This window comes from Diabrotica virgifera, chromosome 1 (assembly GCF_917563875.1).
Source record: "Diabrotica virgifera virgifera chromosome 1, PGI_DIABVI_V3a".
NCBI lineage: Eukaryota > Metazoa > Arthropoda > Insecta > Coleoptera > Chrysomelidae > Diabrotica > Diabrotica virgifera.
Genome location: NC_065443.1, coordinates 49200651 through 49218121, shown reverse-complemented (window position 1 = coordinate 49218121; position 17471 = coordinate 49200651). Strand labels below are relative to the sequence as shown.

General features: G+C 32.9%; 1 protein-coding gene and 1 long non-coding RNA gene across 2 annotated transcripts in view; one reads left to right on the top strand and one right to left on the bottom strand.

Annotated features, from left to right (window-relative positions):
* Positions 1–268: 268 nt before the first annotated feature.
* Positions 269–17471, top strand: part of LOC114324745 (proton-coupled folate transporter-like) — a 34335-nt gene continuing 17132 nt past the window's right edge. The window contains exons 1-4 of the mRNA XM_028272576.2: positions 269–388; positions 1276–1533; positions 4508–4682; positions 10566–10743. Of these exons, the coding sequence (XP_028128377.2) occupies positions 1431–1533; positions 4508–4682; positions 10566–10743 (456 nt within the window). The 5' untranslated portion in view covers positions 269–388; positions 1276–1430. The remainder of the gene's footprint in view (positions 389–1275; positions 1534–4507; positions 4683–10565; positions 10744–17471) is intronic.
* LOC114324747 (uncharacterized) lies at positions 1033–1479 on the bottom strand. Its single transcript, XR_003651595.2, has 2 exons — positions 1379–1479; positions 1033–1309 (listed from the first exon to the last, which is right to left on the bottom strand). It is a non-coding gene; the product is annotated as an uncharacterized LOC114324747 (long non-coding RNA).

Here is a 17471-nt window from a genome sequence, read left to right as displayed (position 1 = left end):
ATGATACGTATTAAACAAAAAAAATGGCACATGCCATTTGGAATGTGCCACGAAAAAATCTTTGGCACATGCCGTCAGAAAACATGCCAAAGATAAGCTAGGTAGACGCACAAAAAGTGTACAAAAAATCACTTTTTTAAATACATAAAGTACAATTAGGAATTCATGGTCATATTTGATGATATCCTATTAACATCATTAGAATACGAGATTATCTCTTAACGATTAACTTTTAGAGTATAATATGCTTTCAATAACCACATTCTGCTTGAAGTACCTAATTCTTTAAGATCTGACAAAATATTTTAGTAGGTTAAAATGGTTTTTAAATGTAGTTTTCCTGTGGAAATTCCCTTAGTGCTATGTAGTCTTAGTTAAAATTTACTACGTAAGTAATAACTTTTTCTTATTTTTTTGCGAGATTTTTACAGTTTGTTCCCAATATATTTTTCTAAAATTATCATGAGCAAAGTTATATAGCGTGTCCCAAAAGTAGCGGGACGGTAGACTATCTCTCGAAATATACATCTGATTAAAGAACTGCAAATAAATTTTCAATATTTTTCAAAAATCTATCGAATGACACCAAACACGACACCCCCACCCCAGGAGGTGGGGTGGGGGTAACTTTTAAATCTTAAATAGGAACCCCCATTTTTTATTGCAGATTTGAATACTTAATAATAAAGTAAGTAACATTTATTCATTCACCCCACAAAAGCCGGATCCTTTGTAAGAAGTCTGATCTATGATATATCAAAGATTCCAGCTTTAAGTTTTTCTGTACTTATCTGGGGCAGCTTCTTTCCTGTGTAGGAGACGCATTAGAATCAAGTGCCTTAACGAACTGCTTCATTAGGCCTAACTTAATACGGAGGAGTTTAAAAGTTTGCAAATACACTTTACAAGCTGTAAGTTTTCCTTATAAAATAGTAATGTAACGACATTAAAGTATTATTTCTTGCATAAATAAGGCATAACACAGTGAGAACAACAAATATACCGAGGAAGAAGTTTAATAAACAATGTATATTTCTTTGAATAGCATATCCTTTATTATCTCAAATAATAAAACTACTAATTTCGGAATGTGCCATATCCATAAAACTAGAGCTGATACAAAAAAACGAAATCCATATTTCCATTTCTCGCCCCCAATATAGTAAAAATCAGCTTAAAGATTCACGGCACCAAACTTTTTTTTTTTCTGTAAACCTAAGACTTTTTCTACCACTATTCATCGTTCACTCCTTTTTATTTCTAGTTCTATTTTAGGTCAAATTTCATCCAGTCTGTTCATATATAGAACCTGTTATGTGATATTAGAGTATGATAAATCAAAATGTGAACAACTAGGAAATAAAAGGAATAATCTTACCGAATGGCTAGAGCCGTTAGTTCAACCGACGGTTAATAATATCGAAACTATTATGAGGATCTCTGAGTCAATTTTGCCAATTATTCTCAGCCTCTTTATTGGAACGTTATCAGATAGACTTGGGCGAAAGCCGTTCCTGGTGATAGGCATTACAGGTAATTTTGTAATATATATTATCTTTTACAGATTAGGAGTTAGAATAAAATAGGCTGGTAGGCAGTTTTATAATCGGAGGTTGGATATCATATAGCCCAGTAAATTAACGGGAAATACGGCGATACCGTGTAATTTTCAGGGGCAACTCCGAAATGCATGAAAATTTGGATTTGGGTTCTATTCACCCTCCACTTCAAAGTTGAAATTGTCCGTTGGTTGCTTTTACTTGGGGGTGACAGTCACCCCTTCTCGGGGGTGAAAAAACATACATTCAAGATAAGACCGGAAATGGATGAATTGACTGATTTTAAGCAACTGTTGTTCTATAGAGTTTTTTGTATAAGTCAATACTTTACGAGTTATTTGCGATTGAAAATGTTTATTTTTCGACAAAAAAAAACTACGTTTTCGGACGGTTTGTGGCAAATAACTTAAAAAGTAAATATTTGATCGAAAAAAATACCCTTGGCAAAAGTGTAGCTTATAAAAAACCGAAAAAAATGTGTATCAGTAAAGTCTATCAATCGAATAAAACCAAAGTTGTAGTTCATGAAAATTACGTTCTTATGCGTCTAATTCCAAATCGAATATTTCAAGGTTAAATCACCGAAAAATTAAGAACTTTTCGGGAAAAATCCCTTTAAGCTTTTTTTTTTAAGTGTTTATAAAAAGCTTTATTTTAATTGTGCATAAAAGTTTCTAGCATTAAAAATAAGCGAGTTACGCTCAAAATAAAGATGGCCCTCTTTTTTTTTGGTAAAAAAATCATGAAAATCTTCCCGTGTTTAGCTCCCCAAATGTAATTAATCGCTACCGCTGTACAAACAATTTACTTACTTATCTATTTTTTATAAGATCTGTCAATCTCACCTGCTTATTTTTGAAAGGGTTATAGTTAAAAAAACTTGAACGGGTCACTAATCACGAGTATATGCAAATTTTGAACAGCCATATCTTGAACAACCAATTTTTGTCTTGCGGAAAAACAAAATGAAACTAGCATATTTATCACTAATACTTTTAAAGTTATTTTGAAAAAAGGAAATTTTTTTTATTATAAAACCATATTTTTTTAAAAATAAGCACTTCAAATCAATCAAACTTACAGATCATATAAACAATATACATACCATTAAAATAAATGGTAAAGCGGTAACTATTAATTTTATTTAGGGTGCTAAATAGAGGGAGGTTTTCACAATTTTTTTACCAAACAAGTGGCCAACTTTTTTTCAGTGTAATTCGTTTATTTTGGTGGTAGAAACTTTTGTAAAAAACAAATATAAAGCTTTTTTTAGATACTTTAAAAATGTTAATAAGCTTTTCCCGAAAAGTGCATAATTTTTCGTTGATTTTGCGTTGACTTATTCGATTTGGAATTAGACGCATAAGAACGTATTTTTCATGAGCTACAACTTTGCTTTTTCTCAATTTATATACTTTGTTGATACACCATTTTTTTATCTTTTATAAGCTCTACTTTTGCTAAGAATATTTTTTTCGATAAAATATTTACTTTTTGAGTTATTTGCGAAAAACGGTATGAAGACCTAGTTTTTTGTCGAAAAATCAACATTTTCAATTGCGAATAACTCGAAAAGTATTGACTCACGTAAAAAACTTTATAGAACTAAAGTTGCTTACAATTGGTCAATTTATCCATTTCCGGGCTTATTTTAAACACGCGTTTTTCACCCCCGAGAAGGGGTGACTGTCACCCCCAAGTAAAAGCAACCAACGGGACAAATTCAATTTTGAAGCGAAGGGTAAGTAAAACCTAAATCCAAATTTTCATGCAATTCGGAGTTGCCTCTGAAAATTACACTCCAAAACGGTCATTTGTTGGGCTAATAATCACTATTTCAACTCTATCTCCTATTTCCTTTAAAATTTCTATTGAATTATATTTAATGCATTCCTCTAAATTTTTAATCCATGTCACTATTCTTCTTTCAATACTCCTTTGTCTTCGTATCTTTCACTGTATTATAAATCTGAGAATTTCAATTCACTATTCCCTTCAATATAACTCCCTGATTTTGTAATTTTCTTATTTTCATTGTCTTATTTTCATATTCTTTTCCCATTTCTGGCAATACTTCCATGTTTATTTTCTTATGCGTTAATGTAATTTTCAGCATATTTCTATAATACTACATCTTAAGTGTAGTAGTCTCTAATTTCTTAAGTCTTTGTTACAGACTCTATTATCTTAGGTCTCTAATCTTAGGTCTTCGTCGCAGAGGACGGTTTTCATTTTTACAAACGCCTTTCGTGCTATTTCTATCCTGGATCTTATTTCCGTAGTATCAATATTTTCGAAACTTCAAGTTCTTAAGTTATTATACTTTAACGCTTTCTATACGTACACATAACATATATCAAAAAATGTATGTTTGATTGTATATTATGTTTGTTTTTCTTCATTATCAGATATTTAGTCTTTTTTATATAATCACCATATTTTTCACCAATGATTCTTGTCTTTACTTGGTACAAGTCTTTGTTCTAAAGTCTTGACTTTAGGTACAAGTAGTTCAAGGGACTAAAAAGCTGAGATCTGATACTACTTGAGAATTTCCATCCCAAAAGGCTTTTATATAATGTTATTTTGTTTCTCCTTTTCAACTTTCTGACAGACGAAATTTTCATAACAATGACAGACAATACATCAATATTACTACCTAAAATAACTTTTGGTTGCTTACCCTACATCCCTGTTTTGACACCTCAGCTAATTAACATTTTCAAAAATGGCTTAAAAATCTTGTTTTAATTATGACAACGTATATAATAATATAGGGGAAACATCCCCTAATTCCCATAACAGAGTGGTCTCTCACCGTAGTGACATTAAAACTAATAAAATAAATGCATGTGCACTAACAGAACATAGTTTAACATTGAAATATGAGTTCAATTTATATATGTAAATATACCTTATATATAAATACCTTATTATATGACTTTTAGGAATCACAATACATACTATTCTAAATACTTTTGTTGCGTACTACGACAATCTTTCACCTTGGTATTTTATTGTTACTTCACTACCAGGAACTTTAGTGGGAGGTTTCAGTACAACATTTCTTATTATTGCTCTTTATCTGGCAGATACTACGACACCGAAGAAGAGGGCCATGAGGTAATTATTTTTTATTCAAAATGTCATATACATACTTGATATTTTATAGCAAAAATAATATTATATTCTGGGTAAAGGTATAGACACCGTCGTTATAGATATATTTGAGGTTTAAGTTAGGTTTCATTCTATTGCATAAAATTTCAACACAGTCTTTACTAAAAAAAGTTCGCTCCCTTCCCCTTTAATGTTTTCAATGATTTGTAAACAGTGTGTCAATTTGGAAAATGTACCAAGTTCTATAATTGGGTCCCTATATCGAATTTAAAAATATTCGAAAATAGGTCAAATTTATATTTATTTGTTAGGGGGACATTTTGTAGACCAGTATTTAACAAAATTACAGCAACCCTCTGCCGGGGACTGACACAACCCTAAAAAACATTGATGAGAAGGGTGTTGAGAGATATCTAATTTTAAAGGTGATTCAACTACATATTCAAAAATATCACATACGTTTGCCAAATATCTCACAGACGTCTTTCAACCTTTCCCTGCTGAGAATAATCAAAACTTTGAAGCATCCATCAAACAATTTTTAGAATTTCCACACCAGCTAGAACTTCCACCAGAAAAGTTTAAGGTAAATGAAGTGATCAAAATAATATAAAATCTTAAATCGAAAAAGTCCCCGGCTTCGATTTTATAACCAGTAAAATTATTAAACAACTACCCAGGAAGGGAATTGTGTACCTCACTCAATTATTCAAGGCAGTATTAAGAACCGCATATTTCCCTCTCCACTGGAAAGTCGCACAAATTATACTAATTCCCAAACCAGGTAAGCCTCTGAAAGATGTCAAATCATATTGACCCATAAGCTTACTGCCGATAGTGTCCTAGATCCTAGAAAAACTGATACTCTCAAGAATTCAACCACTCCTATCAGATCGGGAACTAATCCCTGCACACCAGTTTGGATTCAGATCCCAACACGCAACCATAGAACAGGTTCATCGGATATTCAAAACAGTTAATCGAGCATTGGAAGACAAAATGTACTGCACTGCCGCCTTTCTAGACATCTCAATAAAGTCTGGCACACAGGCCTTCTATACAAATTAAAAAAATGCTTCCTCTCACTCACTTCCTAATTTTAAAATCCTACCTCCATAACCGTTACTTTTTTGTACAACATAGAAATTAGCGCACGTCTCTATTTCCAGTTGGATCCGTAGTTCCACAGGGCAGTGTTCTGGGACCAGTGTTATACCTATTGTACACAGCGGACTTACCAACAAACTTTCAAACCACGATAGCTACATATACAGATGACACAGCAGTGATGTCAATACATCAGGATCCTCGGATAGCTTCTCAACTTCTGCAAACCAGCCTCAAGAAAATGCAAACTTGGCTAAAACGGTGGCGTTTTCAAACAAATGAAACAAAGTAGGTTTATATTACCTTTACAAACCGTAAGGGTCACTACCCTCCTGTATATATTAACAACCACCAACTAAAACAGCAAGCAACAGTCAAATACCTTGGAATGCACCTAGCCTAAAGATTAAACTGGAGAACACACATTTTTGTGAATCGTAAACAACTTGGTCTCAAATTAGACAATCTATACTGGCTGATTGGTCACAAATCATCACTTTCGATGAAAAATAAAGTACTTGTCTACAAAGCAATTTTGAAGCCAATATGGAGGCAATAAGCCAATATCGAATAGTCACAAATGCCCCATGGTATTTTGGAAATAATATTATTAGACGCGATCTAGAAATTGCAACAATAAAAGAAGAAATTACTAACTTCGCACAGAAATACGAAGACAGACTGACACAACATCCAAATGTACTAGCCAGAAACCTGATGAGACAACCAGTCAGACGAAGACTTAGACGACATAGTTATATTTTAGTTATATGTGCCGTAATTCCCAGAGGCAAACAATTTTATATCTGTGTAAAATATTTGCAAAGAAAATGATTAATGAATCATTTCCTCCAAGTCACCTACACTAGTGGTCATAACATTTACTCATTGTAACTTGTTTTAAAGATTGTAAATAAATTGGGAGGTTAAATAAAAAATAATAAAAAAACTTTATTTTATATAATATTAAATTTAACGAAAATTTTCCATAATCAGGCCTATTCTGTATCAAATCAAATCGAATAGAGGTTAGCAATTCAGATCGAAATTTGTAGAAATTGGTACTGTGCAACTTATCTCGATCTATACTATCGGAACGTTGAATAGAAATTTATTTTGACTACACAAGCCTTGTAGAGATCACATTTCGGTATCGTAATTGATCTTGATGCTTGCGCATTGGCATTATAATTGTTCTTCTTATTTTTATTTCTAGTATTTTTAGTTTATTGTTATATTTATTAAATTACTTAGCGATTTTATTTTGTGTTGTTATTTATTTAATTTTATATACCAATAATTACAAGGCAAAGTATTGGGAAAGCGAGGAATAGGGAGAAGAAGAAGATCATGGTTACAGAAGCTGAGGAAATGGTTCTCCACAACAACAACTAATCTATTAAAAGCATCAGTTAATAAAATAATTATAGCCAGAATGATCGCCAATATTTGAAACAAATAGGCACCAAAATAAGAAGAATAATTATTAGGTTTGTTCTAGCAAACAGTCAAACTAGTCAGAAACCGTCAGCAAAAAGTTGGTCAGTGAGAGAACATAATACAGTCACCAGTGCTATCCCCTCTACTCGCGCTGGTCGACTATTCGCTGATGGTTTCAAACCGTTTGAAACTGATGCTAGAACAAACCTATTATTATAGTTACAGCATCAAGTTTAATAGAAATCATTAAACATTTTAAGAATTGCTACTCTAATTAATTGACTGGTAGAATGTGTAGATTTGAACGTATCTAGTGTGTTTCAAACAAAAAAAAAAAAAAATTTCTTAGGGAAAAAATTTATTTACCGTGCAATAATATTTTATGGTCAGGTATAAAGTCTACTATATAATATAATTTAAATGCTCAGCAGATGTTTTTTCTTTGGTGTTCGTATTCCCAATCGGTTGTTCACGTGCCATCTTTTATTCTTGTTGTGTTGAACCAAACTTAACCAAAATTATCAAAAAAAAAAGAATGTGTGTGTACTTTGTACGCACGTAAGAAGTTATACTTCTATTATATGATTATATGATTATAAACGAAATTAATATACTTTTTATTTATATTTTATTTAAATATTAAATTAATTTATACTTACTACTTCTCAAACATTTTTATTAAAACAGTGCCAAAAAACACATTAAAAATGCCACAAATGATTTCTGAACATTAATTGTCGGAAAAATTTTTAACTAAATACGTATTTTCTGAAAATAAAATTATATAATAAATATACTTACAATCATAAAATGTATAAAAAAAAATAAAAAAATGAAAGTTTCTATTGGGATTCGAACCAACTTACCACGCGGCTGGTATTTGCGTTGTATTGGGATTCACCCGCATTAAAACTTCTCCACAGACAGCTTGTCATTATGTGCGAAGATCGTCTAACTAAAGAGATTAACCTTTTGACATTTTTAACTTATGTAAATCAAATTATTTTGATTTTGAATTGAAATGATTTAGAATTGAAAAAATACAACAAAACATAGAGTAAGAAGACAATATATTAGGTGAATATTGATAGACATTTTGATGGTAATCAAATTATGTAAATAAAAGTATTACATACTACTTATGTATTTTGGTAGGTTCAAGGTAGGTATCGGAGCCCGTATAACGACTAATAAATTTCGCAATCACTTGCGTCGTGCAAAGGGGCTATGTTCAAATATCATAACAAAATTTGATCAACTATTTATAAAACACTTACCAGTGAAAGATTCTTTAGCTTTGAATAAGCGAGATCTGCGGCACTCATACTAGGCACAGTTTGATGAGCTTTCACATTGGCATGCAACAATCATCTCTTCTATGTAAATAAGTCCAAAAATATAATATGAAAACTATTTAAAAAGGCAGTATAACCATTAACTAACTTTTTGTTTGTTGTTTCTCTTCCTACAAATTTTAAAACGCAACAAGCATACATTATAACCAAACCATGCACAGTCCCACAGCTGTGCCACAGCTGCCATATTGGATAATTTTTGTCATGTCATTTGAACATCCAATCAGAACAAAGTTATAATGCGCATGCGCCCGGTCGCTAGGTTTTCCCATATAAAATTTCACCGTCATTACGCCCGTAAAGAAGTATAACTTCAAAAACAAAATTTCTTTTTTTTAAGGATTTTTGTCACAGAACACTTATTTCAGTTTGCAGTGCGGTGTTGCCACCTCCTCCTGAGCGCGTCAAATAGAAGTTGGCGTTTTCGATTTCCACTGATTACGACATGAGTTACAGAATGCCAATCCAAACACAAAAACGACGCGATAGATATATCTAACATTCCGATTTCGGGTAATTACGATTCGACTCGGTGATTTCTATTCGATTTGTTAAAAGTTACAGAATAGGGCTGAATCATAGTAATCGAGAGGAGCATCGTAGTCAGGCATAAAAATAATCGAAGATACTGGCTGGTGGATGACAGCTAGGAAGTAATGCAAGGAGAGAAACAAGCATTGTCTTCCAACAATGGTTTTCGCTCTTAAGAATTAGTGTGGTATGCCATCAGTTCCTGGAGTTTTGTTGGTTTTTTATTTATACCTATGCTATCCCTGATTGCCATTTTCTGATTTCTACCCTGATTTAATCATCACTTTCACTTTTTTCTTCCACGGCTACAGGCAAAACACTGCCTCCATTATAAAGTTCTTTTATATAGAATATCCACTGCTCTATTTGGTTTAGATTTTTAATCTATTATTGTGTTTTTACTCTCTTTAAGAATTTTCATCCTTAGCCTCACCCATCGCCTACCACCAATTTGTGATCTGACCTATTATACATAAGTATTTCATACTTTAGTGGAGTAAATTTGGAGTAAAATGGACCTAGTTACTCTATAGGAGTAATACTAATATAAAATAAAAATGTATAAAATTTTTATTCAGTTGCAATGCGAAGGCAAAACAATCTTATTTTTCACTTAGAATAGGGAGCGCAGTCCAGCACTCTAAATCGACGATTTTCGACAAACTTTCATGGTTGGTCGCTTCGAGTAGAGAGCAGCAGGTCTACGCCTCTTCGATGATGACTCCAATAAGATAATCGTCGATTCAGAGTGCTGGACTGCGCTCCCTATTCTAAGGGAAAAATAAAATTGTTTTGCCTTTGCATTGCAGCTGAATAAAAATGGTATACATTTTTATTTTATATTAGTATTACTCCTATAGAGTAACTAGGTCCATTTTCAGTTGGAACTTTACCAAGCTGCAGACGGGGGTTGTGAATTGCAACGTTTAGAATTCCTTTCATTTGTCTTCACTGCAGCATCCATCTGGCTTGCAAATTGTAGACGCCTTGGAGGTGTCACCATGGAAGTGGATCAATAAGATTTCAATTTAAAAATCTTTTAGTAATATTTTTAATACTTTTCAATATTATTAATGTTGCTATTAGGATTGAAAACTTTACCTTTCTGAAAACTCTTAGATTTAAAATATTGTTTATTATTATTATGTCAGTTATTTTAATTGTTTAATTGTATCTGAGACTTTGTATCTGTACTTTGTATCTGAGACTTTTCGTCTTCCTCGTTTTACGAGATATGTCGCTGATTTGCGTCTCAAAGGTGGATTTATTGCATTCCCGGTAATTTCACTTAAATTAGGCAACCGTTATTGATTGATTCAGAGTGTTGACTACATACCTCCATTGATAACGCCTGAGGGGCAGAAATAGCTATCTGGAGATGATGGTCCAACTCTGAATCAAATTAAAACTAAAACTGCCTTTTCTCTCTCTCATTTTTATTTATATTTTACAGAATGGGATTTTTTGAAGTAGGGATGGCTTCATCATTCATAATTGGCAGTCTTTGTTCCTCTTATCTGTTCTATGCTACTAGTTACGTAACTATATATACAATTTCAACTTCATTGATGTGCGTAAGTCTTTTGTATATTATATTTTTGGTACCTGAATCTCTCAAAGTTGAAAAAAAGGTAAGAATATTTTTAAAAATTTAAATTTTTTCTTAAACATATATATATATATATATATATATATATATATATATATATATATATATATATATATATATATATATATATATATATATATAAATAAATAATCAAAATCATTGGCTAATACTCGTAAAGTGAATGTGAATTTAGTTGGAAATATATAAAATGATGAAAGGGTCATCATTCAATACATTTCTGTGCAACTATATACACCGGTGTTTCGGCCTATTTGGGCTTCGTCAGTATAGTGTAGCAAGTTAAAAAAGTTGTTTGTAAACTTGTAAAAGGATTACTACAGGAGCATGGTTACCATTTTTGGTCAGATTGTTAGAAGACCCGCAGTCGCAAGGCTACAACTAACATTGCCAAGGAGGTAAGGCTACCTGAGGAAATGAAAAGCCATAACATTATTAAATAAAATGATGTTGGATAATCGAGTACAAATATAAAAATAAATAATCAAAATCATTAGCTAATACTCGTAAAGTGAATGTGAATTTAGTTGGAAATATATAAAATGATGAAAGGGTCATCATTCAATACATTTCTGTGCAACTATATACACCGGTGTTTCGGCCTATTTGGGCTTCGTCAGTATAGTGTAGCAAGTTAAAAAAGTTGTTTGTAAACTTGTAAAAGGATTACTACAGGAGCATGGTTACCATTTTTGGTCAGATTGTTAGAAGACCCGCAGTCGCAAGGCTACAACTAACATTGCCAAGGAGGTAAGGCTACCTGAGGAAATGAAAAGCCATAACATTATTAAATAAAATGATGTTGGATAATCGAGTACAAATATAAAAATAAATAATCAAAATCATTGGCTAATACTCGTAAAGTGAATGTGAATTTAGTTGGAAATATATAAAATGATGAAAGGGTCATCATTCAATACATTTCTGTGCAACTATATACACCGGTGTTTCGGCCTATTTGGGCTTCGTCAGTATAGTGTAGCAAGTTAAAAAACTTTTTAATTAATTTTTTAATTTTTAATTTTTTAACTTGCTACACTATACTGACGAAGCCCAAATAGGCCGAAACACCGGTGTATATAGTTGCACAGAAATGTATTGAATGATGACCCTTTCATCATTTTATATATTTCCAACTAAATTCACATTCACTTTACGAGTATTAGCCAATGATTTTGATTATTTATTTTTATATTTGTACTCGATTATCCAACATCATTTTATTTAATAATGTTATGGCTTTTCATTTCCTCAGGTAGCCTTACCTCCTTGGCAATGTTAGTTGTAGCCTTGCGACTGCGGGTCTTCTAACAATCTGACCAAAAATGGTAACCATGCTCCTGTAGTAATCCTTTTACAAGTTTACAAACAACTTTTTTAACTTGCTACACTATACTGACGAAGCCCAAATAGGCCGAAACACCGGTGTATATAGTTGCACAGAAATGTATTGAATGATGACCCTTTCATCATTTTATATATTTCCAACTAAATTCACATTCACTTTACGAGTATTAGCTAATGATTTTGATTATTTATTTTTATATTTGTACTCGATTATCCAACATCATTTTATTTAATAATGTTATGGCTTTTCATTTCCTCAGGTAGCCTTACCTCCTTGGCAATGTTAGTTGTAGCCTTGCGACTGCGGGTCTTCTAACAATCTGACCAAAAATGGTAACCATGCTCCTGTAGTAATCCTTTTACAAGTTTACAAACAACTTTTTTAACTTGCTACACTATACTGACGAAGCCCAAATAGGCCGAAACACCGGTGTATATAGTTGCACAGAAATGTATTGAATGATGACCCTTTCATCATTTTATATATTTCCAACTAAATTCACATTCACTTTACGAGTATTAGCCAATGATTTTGATTATTTATTTTTATATTTGTACTCGATTATCCAACATCATTTTATTTAATAATGTTATGGCTTTTCATTTCCTCAGGTAGCCTTACCTCCTTGGCAATGTTAGTTGTAGCCTTGCGACTGCGGGTCTTCTAACAATCTGACCAAAAATGGTAACCATGCTCCTGTAGTAATCCTTTTACAAGTTTACAAACAACTTTTTTAACTTGCTACACTATACTGACGAAGCCCAAATAGGCCGAAACACCGGTGTATATAGTTGCACAGAAATGTATTGAATGATGACCCTTTCATCATTTTATATATTTCCAACTAAATTCACATTCACTTTACGAGTATTAGCCAATGATTTTGATTATTTATTTTTATATTTGTACTCGATTATCCAACATCATTATATATATATATATATATATATATATATATATATATATATATATATATATATATATATATATATATATATATATATATATATATACATAGAAAAGAAAAATCATTGGCAAATAACTCGCAATGTGAATGTGAATACAAAATTAACAATATAAAAAGATGGAATGCAACTGCAGACACGTGTTTCTGACTCATTAGTCGTCATCAGTACAGTATAGCCAAGTTAGAAGATAATAGTTTAACTTGGAAAAAGATCACTACAGGAGCAATATTACCATTTGTGACAACAATGTCAGAAGACCCTGTCTTTCAGGGCGACGACCAACACAGTCACGGAGGTAAAGCTACCTGAGGAAAGAAAAGCCAAAACCTTATAAAATAAAGGATGTTAAGTAAGCGAGTACAACTATAAACATAGAAAAGAAAAATCATTGGCAAATAACTCGCAATGTGAATGTGAATACAAAATTAACAATATAAAAAGATGGAATGCAACTGCAGACACGTGTTTCTGACTCATTAGTCGTCATCAGTACAGTATAGCCAAGTTAGAAGATAATAGTTTAACTTGGAAAAAGATCACTACAGGAGCAATATTACCATTTGTGACAACAATGTCAGAAGACCCTGTCTTTCAGGGCGACGACCAACACAGTCACGGAGGTAAAGCTACCTGAGGAAAGAAAAGCCAAAACCTTATAAAATAAAGGATGTTAAGTAAGCGAGTACAACTATAAACATAGAAAAGAAAAATCATTGGCAAATAACTCGCAATGTGAATGTGAATACAAAATTAACAATATAAAAAGATGGAATGCAACTGCAGACACGTGTTTCTGACTCATTAGTCGTCATCAGTACAGTATAGCCAAGTTAGAAGATAATAGTTTAACTTGGAAAAAGATCACTACAGGAGCAATATTACCATTTGTGACAACAATGTCAGAAGACCCTGTCTTTCAGGGCGACGACCAACACAGTCACGGAGGTAAAGCTACCTGAGGAAAGAAAAGCCAAAACCTTATAAAATAAAGGATGTTAAGTAAGCGAGTACAACTATAAACATAGAAAAGAAAAATCATTGGCAAATAACTCGCAATGTGAATGTGAATACAAAATTAACAATATAAAAAGATGGAATGCAACTGCAGACACGTGTTTCTGACTCATTAGTCGTCATCAGTACAGTATAGCCAAGTTAGAAGATAATAGTTTAACTTGGAAAAAGATCACTACAGGAGCAATATTACCATTTGTGACAACAATGTCAGAAGACCCTGTCTTTCAGGGCGACGACCAACACAGTCACGGAGGTAAAGCTACCTGAGGAAAGAAAAGCCAAAACCTTATAAAATAAAGGATGTTAAGTAAGCGAGTACAACTATAAACATAGAAAAGAAAAATCATTGGCAAATAACTCGCAATGTGAATGTGAATACAAAATTAACAATATAAAAAGATGGAATGCAACTGCAGACACGTGTTTCTGACTCATTAGTCGTCATCAGTACAGTATAGCCAAGTTAGAAGATAATAGTTTAACTTGGAAAAAGATCACTACAGGAGCAATATTACCATTTGTGACAACAATGTCAGAAGACCCTGTCTTTCAGGGCGACGACCAACACAGTCACGGAGGTAAAGCTACCTGAGGAAAGAAAAGCCAAAACCTTATAAAATAAAGGATGTTAAGTAAGCGAGTACAACTATAAACATAGAAAAGAAAAATCATTGGCAAATAACTCGCAATGTGAATGTGAATACAAAATTAACAATATAAAAAGATGGAATGCAACTGCAGACACGTGTTTCTGACTCATTAGTCGTCATCAGTACAGTATAGCCAAGTTAGAAGATAATAGTTTAACTTGGAAAAAGATCACTACAGGAGCAATATTACCATTTGTGACAACAATGTCAGAAGACCCTGTCTTTCAGGGCGACGACCAACACAGTCACGGAGGTAAAGCTACCTGAGGAAAGAAAAGCCAAAACCTTATAAAATAAAGGATGTTAAGTAAGCGAGTACAACTATAAACATAGAAAAGAAAAATCATTGGCAAATAACTCGCAATGTGAATGTGAATACAAAATTAACAATATAAAAAGATGGAATGCAACTGCAGACACGTGTTTCTGACTCATTAGTCGTCATCAGTACAGTATAGCCAAGTTAGAAGATAATAGTTTAACTTGGAAAAAGATCACTACAGGAGCAATATTACCATTTGTGACAACAATGTCAGAAGACCCTGTCTTTCAGGGCGACGACCAACACAGTCACGGAGGTAAAGCTACCTGAGGAAAGAAAAGCCAAAACCTTATAAAATAAAGGATGTTAAGTAAGCGAGTACAACTATAAACATAGAAAAGAAAAATCATTGGCAAATAACTCGCAATGTGAAGGTGAATACAAAATTAACAATATAAAAAGATGGAATGCAACTGCAGACACGTGTTTCTGACTCATTAGTCGTCATCAGTACAGTATAGCCAAGTTAGAAGATAATAGTTTAACTTGGAAAAAGATCACTACAGGAGCAATATTACCATTTGTGACAACAATGTCAGAAGACCCTGTCTTTCAGGGCGACGACCAACACAGTCACGGAGGTAAAGCTACCTGAGGAAAGAAAAGCCAAAACCTTATAAAATAAAGGATGTTAAGTAAGCGAGTACAACTATAAACATAGAAAAGAAAAATCATTGGCAAATAACTCGCAATGTGAATGTGAATACAAAATTAACAATATAAAAAGATGGAATGCAACTGCAGACACGTGTTTCTGACTCATTAGTCGTCATCAGTACAGTATAGCCAAGTTAGAAGATAATAGTTTAACTTGGAAAAAGATCACTACAGGAGCAATATTACCATTTGTGACAACAATGTCAGAAGACCCTGTCTTTCAGGGCGACGACCAACACAGTCACGGAGGTAAAGCTACCTGAGGAAAGAAAAGCCAAAACCTTATAAAATAAAGGATGTTAAGTAAGCGAGTACAACTATAAACATAGAAAAGAAAAATCATTGGCAAATAACTCGCAATGTGAAACACGTGTCTGCAGTTGCATTCCATCTTTTTATATTGTTAATTTTGTATTCACATTCACATTGCGAGTTATTTGCCAATGATTTTTCTTTTCTATGTTTATAGTTGTACTCGCTTACTTAACATCCTTTATTTTATAAGGTTTTGGCTTTTCTTTCCTCAGGTAGCTTTACCTCCGTGACTGTGTTGGTCGTCGCCCTGAAAGACAGGGTCTTCTGACATTGTTGTCACAAATGGTAATATTGCTCCTGTAGTGATCTTTTTCCAAGTTAAACTATTATCTTCTAACTTGGCTATACTGTACTGATGACGACTAATGAGTCAGAAACACGTGTCTGCAGTTGCATTCCATCTTTTTATATTGTTAATTTTGTATTCACATTCACATTGCGAGTTATTTGCCAATGATTTTTCTTTTCTATGTTTATAGTTGTACTCGCTTACTTAACATCCTTTATTTTATAAGGTTTTGGCTTTTCTTTCCTCAGGTAGCTTTACCTCCGTGACTGTGTTGGTCGTCGCCCTGAAAGACAGGGTCTTCTGACATTGTTGTCACAAATGGTAATATTGCTCCTGTAGTGATCTTTTTCCAAGTTAAACTATTATCTTCTAACTTGGCTATACTGTACTGATGACGACTAATGAGTCAGAAACACGTGTCTGCAGTTGCATTCCATCTTTTTATATTGTTAATTTTGTATTCACATTCACATTGCGAGTTATTTGCCAATGATTTTTCTTTTCTATGTTTATAGTTGTACTCGCTTACTTAACATCCTTTATTTTATAAGGTTTTGGCTTTTCTTTCCTCAGGTAGCTTTACCTCCGTGACTGTGTTGGTCGTCGCCCTGAAAGACAGGGTCTTCTGACATTGTTGTCACAAATGGTAATATTGCTCCTGTAGTGATCTTTTTCCAAGTTAAACTATTATCTTCTAACTTGGCTATACTGTACTGATGACGACTAATGAGTCAGAAACACGTGTCTGCAGTTGCATTCCATCTTTTTATATTGTTAATTTTGTATTCACATTCACATTGCGAGTTATTTGCCAATGATTTTTCTTTTCTATGTTTATAGTTGTACTCGCTTACTTAACATCCTTTATTTTATAAGGTTTTGGCTTTTCTTTCCTCAGGTAGCTTTACCTCCGTGACTGTGTTGGTCGTCGCCCTGAAAGACAGGGTCTTCTGACATTGTTGTCACAAATGGTAATATTGCTCCTGTAGTGATCTTTTTCCAAGTTAAACTATTATCTTCTAACTTGGCTATACTGTACTGATGACGACTAATGAGTCAGAAACACGTGTCTGCAGTTGCATTCCATCTTTTTATATTGTTAATTTTGTATTCACATTCACATTGCGAGTTATTTGCCAATGATTTTTCTTTTCTATGTTTATAGT